Genomic DNA, 14,186 nt, shown 5'->3' on the forward strand with positions numbered 1-14,186 from the left:
GTGTTTGCATTTCACCGCTTGCCCGCGGGGCCACCCTCCCTCACCACCTCCCCGGGGCTCCCTTGCTCCCACCCCGGCGCCCAGGGCCTCGGGGGGATCGGGAGCCTCCCCGCCCGGCCTGGGCGCGCAGGGTCTGTCGGGGCAGAGCCGGGACCCCGGCCAGGGGCAGGAGTCCGAACCCTCCGTGCCAGCCCGAGCGCCGGCAGCCGCTGAGCCGCCCTTTGTTTCGCGACTTCTGCGGAGTCACGGTCACATGCGCTTCCGGCACGGGGTGTTCCGGGCGCCGCGCCAGGGCCCGGGGACGCCCCCGCCCCTCGGCCCAGCCCGCGCGGGGCCGCCCTCCTCCGCTCTCCCGCCTGCCCCGCCCGCCCCGCCCGCCCGCGGGCCAGCGGCCTATCTCTGAGCCCCCAGCCCTGGAGCCTCCCTCCCCGGCCGCGCCGGTCGCGCAGCTGTGCTCCGATGGCCTCTCGTCTCCTCTCAACTCCGCGTGGAGCCTTCCATAGCGGCCTGGCGCGTTCAATACCCAGATATCAACGGGGGTCCGCCCGTCTCCCCTACTCCAGACAACACCAAGGGCGCAAAATCAGGCGCCTCTCTCCCCGATGGATCGCTGTGCGGTAAATGGGTGGTGGTCAAGTACCGAACTCCATTCTTGTCGTTTCATGGGGTGGCCGTGCAACACCAAGCCTCTCTCCTCCCCCACCCCGATTCCCACAAACAGAAGGAAACAAAACTGAGCCACCCGGGGCGGCCACCACAGACCATCTAAGGGCCAAGGCCCCAGTCAGGGGCAGAACTGGGGCTGGCTCCTCTGTCCTGGCCTGGCCACCACTGCTCCGGCGCTCCCGGGCCCAGGCTGTGCCCTGGGGCACTTGCAAACCTTGGCGCCTCATGGAGGCCGTCTCTGCTTCACTCAACGGAATTCAAGAATTCATTCAACAGATATTTATTGAAAGCAAACTATGTTCAGGGCGACCAAGTTCCTTCCAGATGCCAGCCCCGTGTTAAGCCTCCTCCAGAATGTGAGAGGATTCCCTTTGTGTAGAAGCAGTGCCCTTACTATCTATCCCCCTGAGGCTCAGCTTCCCAGAGGAGGCCTTCATTCAGAGCAGCTTGGGAGGCCATGCCTGTCCCCTGATTCCCAGTCTTGGAGGTGCAGCAGGGAGTGGCAGTGCCAGGCTCTGGGTGAGCATGGGGTGGGATCTTAGGGACCCTTTCTGTCTCTGGACGACCCTTCCCAATGCCTCTCAGGGAGGCCTGCAGGGACTGGGGCACGGGATGGAGGAGCGGGAGCTGGCGGGGTGGAGACCTGGGAGAGGAGAGGGAGACAGCCCGAGGAACAAACTATGGAACCGGAGGCCGGGGTGCACGTGCGCTGTGGCGTCAGGGCTTGGTGGGGAAGAGCAGGCAGGTGAGCTGCCGGCTGCCGCTGTGTCTGTCCACGAGCGGTAGGGGGCGCTGCAGGTAGTGCTGGACCATGGCGGCCACGGAGGAGAAGAGCTGGACGGGCAAGCAGGGCATCAGTGAGCCTCATGCAGGGAGAAACTTCCTGAGGGAGCTGGGGGGCTCTGGCGAGGGAGCTTGTTGACATTTTTCTAAATATTTTCCTTCCTGTTTGCCCCATGAAGCCCCACTGCATTTTGCTTGCCCAATTCCAGGCCTTTCCTGTGATGGCGCCCGTGCGCATGTTGTTGGCCGGACTCCTATTTCCCAGGCCAGATGAAATAACATTGAGGCCTCTGCCCGGGTCCTTCCGTGTGGGGAGCTGAGTGGTGACTGTCTCTAGTTTGCAGCCTAGCAAGTGCTGGGTGCAAAGTTGAGTCCTTGGTACAGACACGAATCTGGACTACCTGGGCCCTGCCCTCCTCCCAGCTGGGTTCATACAAATGCCCCCACCTGGGCCCCATGCAGACCGGGCTCTTCACGAGGGGGTGTCTCCCCCAGAGCAGACTGGGCCTCTTCTCAAAGTGCTGGCTTCTGGGAAGGAGTTCTGGGTGCTGGCCACTGAGATTTCCACCCACTCCAGAAAAAGGCAAAAATGGGGGGCCTTCCCCAGGGCAGTGTTCCCGGCTGGGCCCAGGGGCTGCTCTGCTGTGTCTTGCCCTTCAGCCCCTACCTCTTCCAGTACCCACCTCCTCGTGGTTCCTGCCTTCCTGGCCCAGGGTGTAGTGGCGCCCGCCATCCAGCCGGCGGATGGGAATGTTGAAGACCCGGCCGTGGAGAAGCACTGCCAGGGTGAAGGGCTGAGAACCACGAGGGCCTGAGCTGGGGCGCACGGTGTAGGCCCCGTCCTGAGGAGGAGAGCCCATCGTCAACCTCACCTTCCAGCTATAGCCCTGACTCCGACCCGTGCCTGGCTGCTTCTGCCGGCTCAGCCAGCCTCAGTCCCTGGGCAGAAACGGTTTCCCAAGAAGGCGCAGGGGGCCTGAGGTGCCCCACCTTTTGGCGTCGGAGCAGGGCACTCTCAACAGCATGGCGGTCACAGTTCCCTGAGTACCAAGGCTGGCCCAGCAGATCGCCTTCCTGTACATACACACACAGCGGCTCAGCGATGTGCCAGGGCACCGGATCGGGGGTGGGAAGCAGAGAACCCCCAGGTTGCAGTTATTCGTGCTCACAGCCACTCGAGCAGAACAAAGATGTGTCCGCGCCTGGAGCTGCACACACGTGTTCAGTGGTGGACACCCACCCGAGAGGGCTTCTGGGTAGGGACTCGGGCTCTGCTCCCACGGGCCTCCCCCACCAGCCCTCTCCCAGCCCTTCCTCACCTCAGCAGCTGAGGCATTCTGGGTGGCAGCTACAGAGCAAAGAGAGGCTATCCTTCTTGCCGGAAGAAGCAGATTATAGCCCTGGGGCTGAGAGGGGATTAGGCCAAGGAGGCTTGGGGCCCAGCTGGGAAGGTTGGGGAGGTCACAGAGGGCGTGCAAAGGCCTGAAGCCCAAAGCGGGACACCCAGTGCTTCACTCCCCCGCCCCAGGGCTCTGGTAGGATCCACCGGCTAGGCTACGCGTGACCTCCAAGTGAGTGATTTTAAGGTACAGGTTGGGAGCTTCCTGATTTGGTGCAGATCCTGGAGAATGCCCAGGGGGTCCTCTGAGACCTCTCCGCTGGAGTCAGAGCTGCAGGGACCCCCTCAGTGAAGCGGGGTGCAGGGGGCTGGGAGGCAGTCTGAGGCCCGCAGGGGAGGCCCTGCCGGAGGGCTTGGGTTCATGCTGACAATGGCGGTACTCACCTTTAGAGGTGGCATTCGACGCTCCCTGGCACACAGGATGCTGGGTCAGAAGAGCTTGGCCCTGCAGGCCTGCTCCTTTGGGCCGGAAGTCCTACCCTGAGCCTCCCTCTCTGCATCCCAGCTCAGCCCACCACCAGCCCAAACCCCCAGCCTCTTACATTCTGAGCTTCCTGGGGGGCTGTGGTGGGCCTGTGGGGAGCGAATTGGGGAACAGAGCTCAGGGGCTTTACCTCCTTCAAAAGAAAAAGTCCAGTGACCCGATCCTGGAGATCCCAGGGTCAGGGCTGGGAAGCCTGGGTAGGCCCTTCAGGCCCCCAGCACACACCTGTGGCACTCACCTGGGCCCCACTGATGTCCTTGGTAGAGGGACTGGGGGCCTCAGGACTTGGGAGCTCAGAGTCTGAGGCAAGGCCGGGACTAAAACAGAGAGGGCAGGCCGAGCTGAGCGCCAAGCGGGGAAATCCGGGTGACCGGGGCGGGGCAGGGGACAGCTTCTCCGCAGCCTGACTTTTGGGGAGCCCTTCCAACCAGGCAGAGCGCTGTCCTGGCTGCAACAGCTGGGAAGCCTCCCCCGCCCAAGCCCTTGCTCTAAGGGGGTCCCCTCCTTGGCAGGCACTGTGTGGGGCAGCCCGGACCAGAGGCGTCCATGTGGGTGTCTGAAGGCAGATGTGTGACGGTAGGGGTGCTGAGAGAGGACAAGGGCAGGAGATGGAGCCAGGAGACTGCATCGCGCTGCCGGTGGGCAGCAGAGGGCCTCAGGGCAGGATGGGGCGGGGCGGGCGGAGGGAGGGAGGGTTCACCTGGACTGGGCTCACCATCTCGGTAAATGTCCTCCTCGGGCTTCTTTGCTGGGCCCGGCACCTAGGGTAGGAAGGGGCGTATGGGACCCAGGGTTTGACCAGTGAGTGGGAAGGAGGACGAAGCCATCCCTTGGGGGAGCTACTGGCACCTCAGCCCCCACCCCCACCGCGCCGCCCACAAGGTGGACCTGGAATGATTGAAAATGCTCCTTTGCCCGGAAGGGGGAGCCCATGAGCACCTCCCCCGTCCTGTGCTCAGAGAGAGTGAGCACCAAAGGGGAGCTCTGGGCGACGCCCTCCCCAGAAGGACACTGGCGGACGCCCCGCCAGGGCCTGTGGCAGAGGGGGAGAGGCTCGGCTCCGGGCCTTTTCCCTGGATTTAGGGATATTTCCTGGCCCTCCCAGCTCACCCATCACCACCACCACCACCACCACCAACTTCCTAGCCAGAATCCTAGAGTGAGGGGCCACTCACCGCCCGGTCTGGTGCACCCAGCTCTGGGAGGAAAAGGAGAGGCCCACCAGCCAGCAGCAGCAGGGAGAAAGAAATTCAGTGAAACTTAGGCTGGAAGGGTGGTGTATCCTTGGAACTTCTCTGAGGGGATCCTCAGAGCCAGCTGTGAAGTCCCAGGAGAAAGCCATCCTCACCCCCCGATCGCCTTACTTCACACCCCCGGGGTGCCCCCCGCCTGACCCAGAGACCTCAGCAGGTGCAGAAGGGGCCCCGGAGTCAGGGACTCCGTGACCTCAGGCAAAGCATTACGTGTCTCGGGGCCTCAGTCTCCTCCCCAACTGCCTGCCTCGAGGTGGGGGGGGGGGCGGGATTGGCAGGTAAAAATGAGGAACAGCTGTGGCGGATGCAGCGACCGGACAAAGCATGAGATCAATGTAAGGCCAGCTCAACTTTCCCCCGGCCCCGACCTCATGGAGGTCAGGATTCCCCTTCTCGGGGTGGGGAGTAGGTGGGCCTCGGAAGGAGAGAGGACATCCCCATTACCTCGCCTCCCAAAGGGCCAGCTCTGCTTCGTGGCCTCCGGCGGGCTCCACGCTGCCTTGGGCTGTAGGCACAACGCGGTGGCGTGAGGGAAAATCGGGTGGGGGGCTATGCAGGGGAGCTGCGGGGTGGGAGGGCAAGGCTGGCCGGGGTGGGAGGCGAAGGGACTACGTATATCTGTGCAGCTTGAAAAACACTACAACACAAGCGTTTATGTGCAGAGGCGACTCTCCTCTTTGCCTCTATTCTGTGGCTCTTTCTTTGGTGTGAATGTCTCCCAGTTTTACCTTTTATTCCAATAAAATATATGATGAAAGTGGTAGCTCTCAAAGCCCACAAACGGGATCCTGGCGGGGGTGAGAGCTGGCCGCCACTGGCAGCTGAGTGAGGGATTTCTTCCCTCTGTAGGCAGGGAGGGCTGTACAGGCTTTAGGGTCCGGGAGGGGCAGCGGAGCTTCAACCCCCCCCTCACCCCCACCCCACCCCCGCTCCCCTCTCCCGGCTCAGGCGAGAAGGGTGAGTCTTTGGTGATGCTGATGGGGAGGGTGCAAGGACCAGGCCAGGCAGGTGGGAGGAGCGACTGTTAACGGGGCTCTGGCTTCTGACGCAGCTAATTTTTCAGGGGCCTCTTGAATGCAGACGTGGGGGAATCTTGCAAATGAGATGCCTCTTAGATTTACTCACTGGGAAATGGTAGCCTGGGGTGGGGCAGGTGGGGAGGCTGTTCATCATCTCGGGCTGGGGCTGCGGTGGCGGTGGTGGTGGTGACACGGGAGGGCCCGGGGCCAGAGTGATCTGGAAAAGACCCCTGAGCATTGTGACCCGGTGGGCTCCTCCCACGTAGGTTCCAAATTTCTTCCTGCCCCCCACCCAGCCTCTGTTCCCTCCTCCCTCCCTCACTCCCCTCTGTGCTCTCTGGCTTCCCGACAGCCCCGTCTCCATGGCAACTGGAGGCGGCCAGCTTCCCTGCCCCCACCTGGCCGAGCCTGGAAGCTGTCGGGGTGGGATGCCAGCAGCTGCCGGGGCTCTCCTGGCATCCCTACCCTTGCTCCGAGCTGTGCTAGGATCTCAGAGGGGGAACGCCAGGTCCCAGGGACCCTGTCAGGCCTCCTGCTTTCCCACTGTTGCCTTGGTTACACGGCCCCTCCAGGCTCCTCTCCCCTTCCCACTCATCCTCCTTCCCTTCTCCCCTCCCTCCCTCCCTCCCTCCCTTCCTCCATCCCTCTTTCTCTGCCCAGCCAAGAGGCCTCAGTGACTGCCAGCTGAGGCCTCCCCTCGCTGCCCCAGGCCAGACAGAGGGAGACGAGGCAAGGCCTGGGCCCTCTTCCCTTGTGGGGACCCTCCCGTCCTTGACCACCCGACCTCCCTGCCTCAGCTTCCCAGCCCTCACCCAAGTACAAAGAGTCCTCCTGAGTGCCAGGAAGGCAGGCGGGGGCTGGGTGGCGGAGCAGAGCCTCACAGGGGGACAGCTCATATTTATCCTCCTCTTCTTCCTCCTCCTCCTGGGCTTCTGGGAAGGGATGCTGAGCACAGGGAGGACGGAAGAGATGCAGGAGCCGTGGTGGCCGCTGCCTCCCCCCACCCCCACCCCGGCTCCGCAGCTGAACCTACCCTGCGTCTCCAGGTCCCTGGGGCAGACAGAGGAGATGGGCAGGGGTCATCTTTTCTCCAAGCAGGGGAGTCTGGATGGGAGGCTGGTGAGACTGTCCTCATCTCCTCGTGGCCCAGTCCCTCTCTAGCACAATGACTTACTCTCTCTCCAAAATATAATAACCCATCTGCACTCTTACAGTGGCCTCAAAGGAACCATTCATGGTGGGCCTTTCCAACACTGCAGCAAGACCAGTGAGGCGTTTTGGAGATAAGGGGGTCTCACAGCCTGTTCCACCTATGCCAGTCCCCTACCCCATGCATCCCTAATTCTGACCGAGACAGGTGGAAGAGCTAGGCCCCAGTGACTTAGCAGCACCGGACTATAATGGGCAGGAGGTATCCAGAGTCCTCAGGGGAGACTCGACTCGCAGGGGCTCCTACACATCTGGGGGTTGGTCACTTACCTGCACATCTTGGGGGTGGAAGGTGTGGCCCCAACCTGCAATCAGAGTCCAGTCAGCTCTGCCCAAGGGGCCCTGTGTTTGTGTCAGCCAGAACATGCACAACCCTGGGACATTCACATCCATGACGGTATGAATGGCGTCCCCTGGAGTTGTGTGACGGCAGCCTGGGACCAGGGCAACAGGAGGAAGAGTCTGGGGGCAGAGCTAGTGCCTGTGGGAAGCTGGCAGTGGGGGAGCCCTAGTGTTCCTAGGGGGTGGAGGTGCATGAATAGTCTCACTGGGCATGGAGGGCCCAGGCAGAACCAGCACCGCTCTAAGGATGCCTGTGCCCAGGAAAGGGACAGCGAGGTGGAAACGAGAGGAGGGCAGAGCAAAGAGAGGAGCCCAAGGACTCACCTGGCCTTGCTCCTGCTGAGCTTGTCCTGGAAAGAGTCAGGGAGGAGAATAAGGGGGTGGTCAGTTCAGGTGGGATGTCTCTCCCTGCCCGGAGTCCTGGGCCCCAGGGGTGGGCAGGTCTGTGCACCTGGGGCTGCCCCCAGAGCCAAGTCTCACCATGGCCAAGGTAAAGGAGCTATGCCTCCCCAGGGTCCAGGTTCTGCCACAAACGGCCTGGGGACAGGGGCCCTATTGTTCCCATCATTTGCATCGTGCAAGCACCAGGAAGGTGGGCCTGCTGTGGCCTCCAGCCCCAGACCAACTTCGTCCATGCCAGTCCCAGGGCCCAGCCCTAGCTCCCCCACCACTGCATCCCACAGCTGCATCTCCTGCCCCCTGCCCCAACGGAGGAAGAGCTTCCTCCTCAATGCCCAGGCCCGCAAGGAACAAAAGCTTCCTGGTCAATGTCGCCTCCTCCCAGAGATTCAGACTCAGGAAGAGCCAGACCAAGCCCTTTCCCAGTTCACGGAAGACAGGGTATTAATGGCAGATCCAATTAAAAACAGGAGACCATCCCTGCAGACACTTTTCTTAAATCCTTTGTGCCTGCTGTCATTTGCTGGTGAGTGATGATCAATGATCAAGATGGAGGTTAGTGAAAAGCTCAGAAATACACACTTATATTGAGTTCGACAGCTTCCTTTCTTGGTGGATGTAGTTATTCATTCAGTAGGTAGTTATCGAACATCCACTATACACCAGGCACTGTTCCGGGTGCCGAAGGTGCTGTAGGAAAGTTAAACAGGCGGGCATTACACATGAATTTCCTCACTGGATTCTCACAATAGCTTCGTGATGCAGGTCCTAATTTTATCCCTGCTTTGCAGATGAGAATGAACGTATTAGTCAGCTCGGGCTGCCATCACAGAGTACCACAGGCTGGGTGGCTTAAACAACAGAAATTTATTTTCTCACTGCTCTGGAGGCTAGAAGTCCAAAATCAAGGTGCTGTCAGGGCTGGTTTCTGGCGAGAGCTCTCTTGCTGGCTTGCAGATGGTCAGCTTCTTGCCATGTCCTCATATGGCCTTTCTTCTGTGCATGCAGGGAGAGAGAGAATTCTGGAGAGAGAGAGATTTCTGATCTCTTCTAATAAGGTCACCAGTCCTATTGAATCAGGGCCCCACCCTTATGACTTCATTTAACCTTAATTACCTTCTTAAAGGCCCCATCTCCAAATATAGTCACACTGGGGGCTAGGGCTTCAACATATGAATTTGGAGGGAGACACAATTCAGTCCAGAGCAGTGAGACTCTGAGAAACGGAGTGACTTTCCCAAGGTCATACAATTAGTAAGTGTTGGAGGTGGAATTCAAGCCAAGGTTTGCACAACCCACAGCCTGTGCACTAACCACTGGGATTCCTGTATCTCATCTAGGATTGGGTCCTGACCCTCCTTTCCTGTGATGGAATTAGAAACATCAGTAATCACTGGTTTCCTTAGGGAGCCCAGAACTTCCCGGTGCTCTGTTACCCGAGTGAATTTTGGAACTCTGACTTCTGAGAAGTGTTGAGGCAAAAAGAAAGGGCAGGGCCTGGTGTCTGACTCTGTTTAGACCAGGGAATGAGGGAACACAGAAGAGGATCGTGAATATAAGATCCTTCTAGGACACTGTAACTTTCCTGTGGTTATCATTTTGGTGATGTCCTGGCTGTTGGCACAGAGGAAGAATGAAGGCCATGAACCTGCATCTTTGGAGGCCATGGGGCTGGGGGAACTGGGGAGAGGGTCCAGGGTTGGAGCTGGCCACAGTCTTCAAAGGCCACACGATTCCTGAGACCTGCAGGCAAACGGACACTTAAGAAGCTATGAACTCAGCCATAAAAAAAAAAAAAGAATGCCATTTACAGCAACGAGGATGGACCTAGAGATTATCATACTAAGTGAAGTAAGTCAGCCAGAGAAAGACAAATATCATATAATGTCACTTATATGTGGAATCTAAAAAATAGTACAAATTGGGAGTTCCCTGGTGGCCTAGTGGTTAGGATTCCGGGCTTTCATTGCTGTGGCCTGGGTTCAATCGTGGCATGGCCAAAAACAGAAACAGAAAAAAATCTTTAAATAAAACTTAAAAATAGTATAAATGGGGCTTCCCTGGTGGCGCAGTGGTTGGGAATCTGCCTGCCAATGCAGGGGACGTGGGTTCGTGCCCCGGTCCAGGAAGATCCCACATGCTGTGGAGCAGCTGGGCCCGTGAGCCATGGCCACTGAGCCTGCGCGTCCGGAGCCTGTGCTCCGCTAACGGGAGAGGCCACAACAGTGAGAGTACAAATGAACTTATTTACAAAACAGAAACAGAGTCACAGACATAGAAAACAAACTTATGATTACCAAAAGGGAAAGAGGGGAGAGGGATAAATTGGGAGTATGGGATTAACATATACACACTACCATATATAAGAGAAACAACAAGGATTTACTGTATAGCACAAGGAACTATATTCAATATCTTGTAATAAACTATAATGGAAAAGAATCCCCTAAAAACTATATATACATACATGCACACACATATATATGGCCAAATCACTTTGCTGTACACCTGAAACTAACACAATATTGTAAATCAACTATATTTCAATAAAAAAGAAGCTATGGGGACTTCTCTGGTGGCAAAGTGGTTAAGAATCCACCTGCCAATGCAGGGAACACAGGTTCGAGCCCTGGTCCGGGAAGATCCCACATGCCACGGAGCAACTAAGCCCGTGCGCCACAGCTACTGAGCCCGCGTGTCACAACTACTGAAGCCCGCGCGCCTAGAGCCCATGGTCCGCAACAAGAGAAGCCACTGCAATGAGAAGCCTGCGCACCGCAACGAAGAGTAGCCCCCACTCACAGCAACTAGAGAAAGACCGCGCACAGCAACGAAGACCCAAAACAGCCAAAAATAAATAAATAAATTTATTTTTTAAAAAAAAGAAGAAGCTATGAAAAGTCATTGGGGGTGGCTTAAGGGGGGCCCATTTGGTGTCATGGGAAAAACTGTGCAAAGAAAAACAAAGAATCCAGGCTTGGAGTCAGGGACAAGCATCTCCTCCCGACCTCCACTCCCCAGCTGACCTTTGTTCCACATTTGGGCCATAAGGCAGGGGGCAACTTCCCTCACCGAGGGGACCTGCTGTCAAAGTCAGCAAGATGCTCTAGACACCAGCCCGCTGCAAAGTCCAAACTGAGTGGGTTTCCCAGTCCAGACTGCCCTTGCCACAGCCACCTCCTCCTTCTGTTCAGGGCTTTGCATAGGCAAATGCCAGGGCCTGGGTGAGGGAAAGAGCCCCAGGCAGAGGGTGGAATCCATGCCTTCTGGGTGGGGGCACTGGCCTGGGCAGATGAGAGAGAAGAGGATGGAAGGAGGCTGCCTCACAGCTTTGTGTCACCGCAGCCAGCCCTGTAGCACCGTGCTTCCTGCTGATGGCACAGGCAGATTTGGACAACCTCTTTCTCCATCTTTGGCACAGGACTGTTTTCTGTACAATCATAGCTATTCCCTCGGGATGAATTCCTAGAAATGGAATTACTGGAAACTCACATTTCAAAGGTTCCATTGCCCCATTGTCTGGCAGCACCTGAGTGCCAGTTTTATGGTCCTTCCGTAGCACACAGTGATTCTCCACATTTTCCAGATCTCAGCTGCTGATCTCCAGTAAGAACAGGCCATCGTTTTCAGGCCCAACATAGTCTAAACCCACCCTAAGAAAACAAACAGCTCTCTAGAGCAGTGTTCCTCCACTTGCATGATCACAAGAATCAGCTGGAGGGCTTTAAAAGTCTTAGGCTCCCAGACCCTCCCTGAGAGCTTAAGAATGGGATGTTCCAGGAGGGAAGTGGGAATCTGTATTACTTTAAACAAGCATCCTAGATCAAGCTTATGATCAGTCAAGTTTGAGAAACGCTGCTCTAAGGGAAACGTTCTGAGAAGATGTGACTCCTAGGACATCTTTAGAATCACACTCAGCCCTTAGCTCATGGGGAACATGGGGGTGGCCAGCAGAGAAGAAACAGGACACAGACCCTACCCTCCGGGGGACCCTCCGAGTGACGGAGAGGCCCCAGGAGACATTCAATCTCTCTGTGCTGCTGTCTCCCCCTGTGTAAGTGGGGGTGGGAACAAGGCACTCCTTGTGGTGGAGGCGCTTCTGTTGAATGAGATGAAACACATGAGACACACAGCACATGTGCGGTAAATATCAGCTCTTCCTGAGTAGGTGGTGCCACCGTCCATGGAGTTGTTGCCAGCAGACAGGGAAGGTGGCCAAGGCTGGCGGGGGTCCCCGGTGTGAGCGACGTGGGAAGCATTGTGAACAGGAGGGGGTGATTTCTGAGGACCTGATGGAGGACAGGTAAGCAGGCTGTGGCCAGAGGTCTCAGAGGTGAGAGAGTGCAGGCTGCAGAGCAGGGGAAGCTGAGGTGTGGTGGCTGGACCCCTAGAGGCTGAAGGTCTGCCATTCCCACTGGCTGTGGATCACTTCCTGTGTTTGGGGCCACTTCCACCGTATGAATCCTTGCCTCCATTCACAGAAGCCAGATGAGGCCTTCCCAGCCTCTCTTATGGCTGGGGTGCAGGCATTCTGCCAGTCAGATGCCCCCATGCTGGGCTTTGTATCCAAAGCAGGCATCAAGAGGCATCCACCCGGGACTTCCCTCGTGGCACAGTGGTTAAGAATCCGCCTACCAATGCAGGGGACAGGGTTCGATCCCTGGTCCGGGAAGATCCCACACGCCGCAGAGCAAATAAGCCCGTGTGCCACAACTACTGAGCCTGCATGCCACAACTACTGAAGCCCACGCGCCTAGAGCCCGTGCTCCGCAACAAGGGAAGCCACCGCAATGCGAAGCCCACGCACCGTAACAAAGAGTGGCCCCTGCTCGCCGCAACTAGAGAAAGCCCGTGCGTAGCAACGTAGACCCAAAGCAGCCAAAAATTAAATAAATAAAATAAAATAAATACATTTATCTAAAAAAAAAGATGAAGAGACTCTGTCTCTTATTAAAAAAAAAAAAAGAGTCATCCACCCTAGGGAGGAGGTGACAGCTATATCCTGTTTCCAGAGGCCAGGGAGGCTGAGATCCCAAGGGGTACCACCCAGGGCCAGGATCAATAGTGTTGGCCCAGAGGTGCCTCCACTAGGCCAGCTTGGCTGTGGCCTTTGAGACATTGTTCCTGGCTGGTTCTCTGGTTCTCCTGGAGATGTGGTGAGCTACAGAATATTTTTAATAAATTATTTTCCAGCCTAAACTAGCTAAGGTTGGTTTCTCTTACTTTCAGTGAAGAAATCTAACTTAGGGACACAGCATCAGTGGGATCACCACATGGATACCAAGAAGCCCAAACTGTGAGGCGAGGTACAGGTGTCTCATGGGAAAGTGGGACCAGGTAGCAATGAGTATCATAGCTTTACATTTCTATACTCTTGGGCCTTTTATATGACAAGCATTAATTAATTTTATAATTTAAAAATATCAGTCAGTACAGATTAAAAGATAAAAAGAAGGAAAGAAGAGAAAGAAGGAGGGATGACCTGGATTTCAACCACGAGGAAGCACCAAGAGAAGGACAGCCTAGGAGAAGGTAGGGCCCTGGGAGTGGGGGTCAGGGCCAAGGGGAGTTCCGGGGTGTGGGGCTGGGGCCACCACAGGACAGCCAGGTCCCCTAAGCCAGGGAAGTAGGGGGGAAAGTGGGGAAATAAAAAAAGAAGCATGCTGTTAAGACAAGGATTCTTCTCCGGGGAGAATGGGAATCCATCGGGGCAAGTGGCAGGGGTGGGGTAGAAAGAGGGAAGGAGAACTTTCTGACCATGAGTTAGGGCCTCAGAGGATGGGGAGGGGAGAGCAGGTCCTGTGAGGGGTGAGGGAGAATGAGTGAGTCCTCAGGCTATTTTGACCTGAGCAAGTAGTCAAGTTAGAGGCCCAAGAAGCTCCTAGGGAGGGGCCTGAGGCCAACTGAACTGTCTGTGATTGGGTTAAATTTAACGTCGGGGACCATCTTGAAGGAAGGTGGTCGAGAGGAGGGAGAGAAGGGGTCCTCCAGTGCTGAGAAGCGGAGGGCAATGTTGGGGCTGCTCTAGCACAAGCTGGCAGAGGTCCCTTCTCCTCCCCCCCGCCGCTGCCCTCCCAGGCCTGCTGACTCAGCCTACTCTGGTGGCAGCTGTGACACACGACAGAGGGCTGAAGCACGGACGACACACAGACCAGCCTCCTAAGAGGGGTCTCTGGCCCCTGTCCCCCCACTGGTGCACGATCATGGATGGCTGCAGCTTCAGAGGTTTGTGACAGACTCTCCTTCCATCTCTCTGAAAGTAGATACAAAACTTGGTGTGTGGTTTGTGTTTTTCTGGGGGGCAGTGCACGAGATTTCTATAGATTCGCCAAGGGTTAGGGTCGGGGCTGAGGCTGGTTTTCCCTGGCCTCTAGGGTAAAGTGCACAAGCCGGCACTGCCCTGGTCCCCTCTGCCCCTGCTGGGGTGCTCCGTCTCTGTCCCACACACCCTGCCCGTCCCTGTTCGGGAACTTGCTCACAACAGGTTCGTTCATGATGTAGCTCTGCCTGGAATCCTTGCGTGGCCCTCCCCACCATGGCTCCTTGAATGGAGACAAAGGCTTCTTGTTGCCTGGTAAGATCAGCCCTACCTACCTCTCCAGCCCCAGCCCTTCCATTTTCTCCCCACAGAC

At 57.2% G+C, this 14,186-nt stretch overlaps 1 protein-coding gene across 1 annotated transcript; it reads right to left on the reverse strand.

Annotated features, from left to right (window-relative positions):
* Positions 1–1,383: 1,383 nt before the first annotated feature.
* SH2D6 (SH2 domain containing 6) lies at positions 1,384–7,790 on the reverse strand. The gene is made up of 15 exons (XM_065890790.1): positions 7,782–7,790; positions 7,480–7,505; positions 7,084–7,118; positions 6,643–6,708; positions 6,417–6,536; positions 5,030–5,090; positions 4,200–4,365; positions 4,033–4,093; positions 3,571–3,649; positions 3,391–3,421; positions 3,218–3,257; positions 2,769–2,815; positions 2,440–2,523; positions 2,133–2,291; positions 1,384–1,500 (listed from the first exon to the last, which is right to left on the reverse strand). The coding sequence occupies exons 1-15, from the start codon at positions 7,788–7,790 to the stop codon at positions 1,384–1,386; spliced, it is 1,101 nt and encodes a 366-aa protein (XP_065746862.1).
* Between the last annotated feature and the right edge of the window lie 6,396 nt (positions 7,791–14,186).

This window comes from Phocoena phocoena, chromosome 14 (assembly GCF_963924675.1).
Source record: "Phocoena phocoena chromosome 14, mPhoPho1.1, whole genome shotgun sequence".
Classification (NCBI taxonomy): domain Eukaryota; kingdom Metazoa; phylum Chordata; class Mammalia; order Artiodactyla; family Phocoenidae; genus Phocoena; species Phocoena phocoena.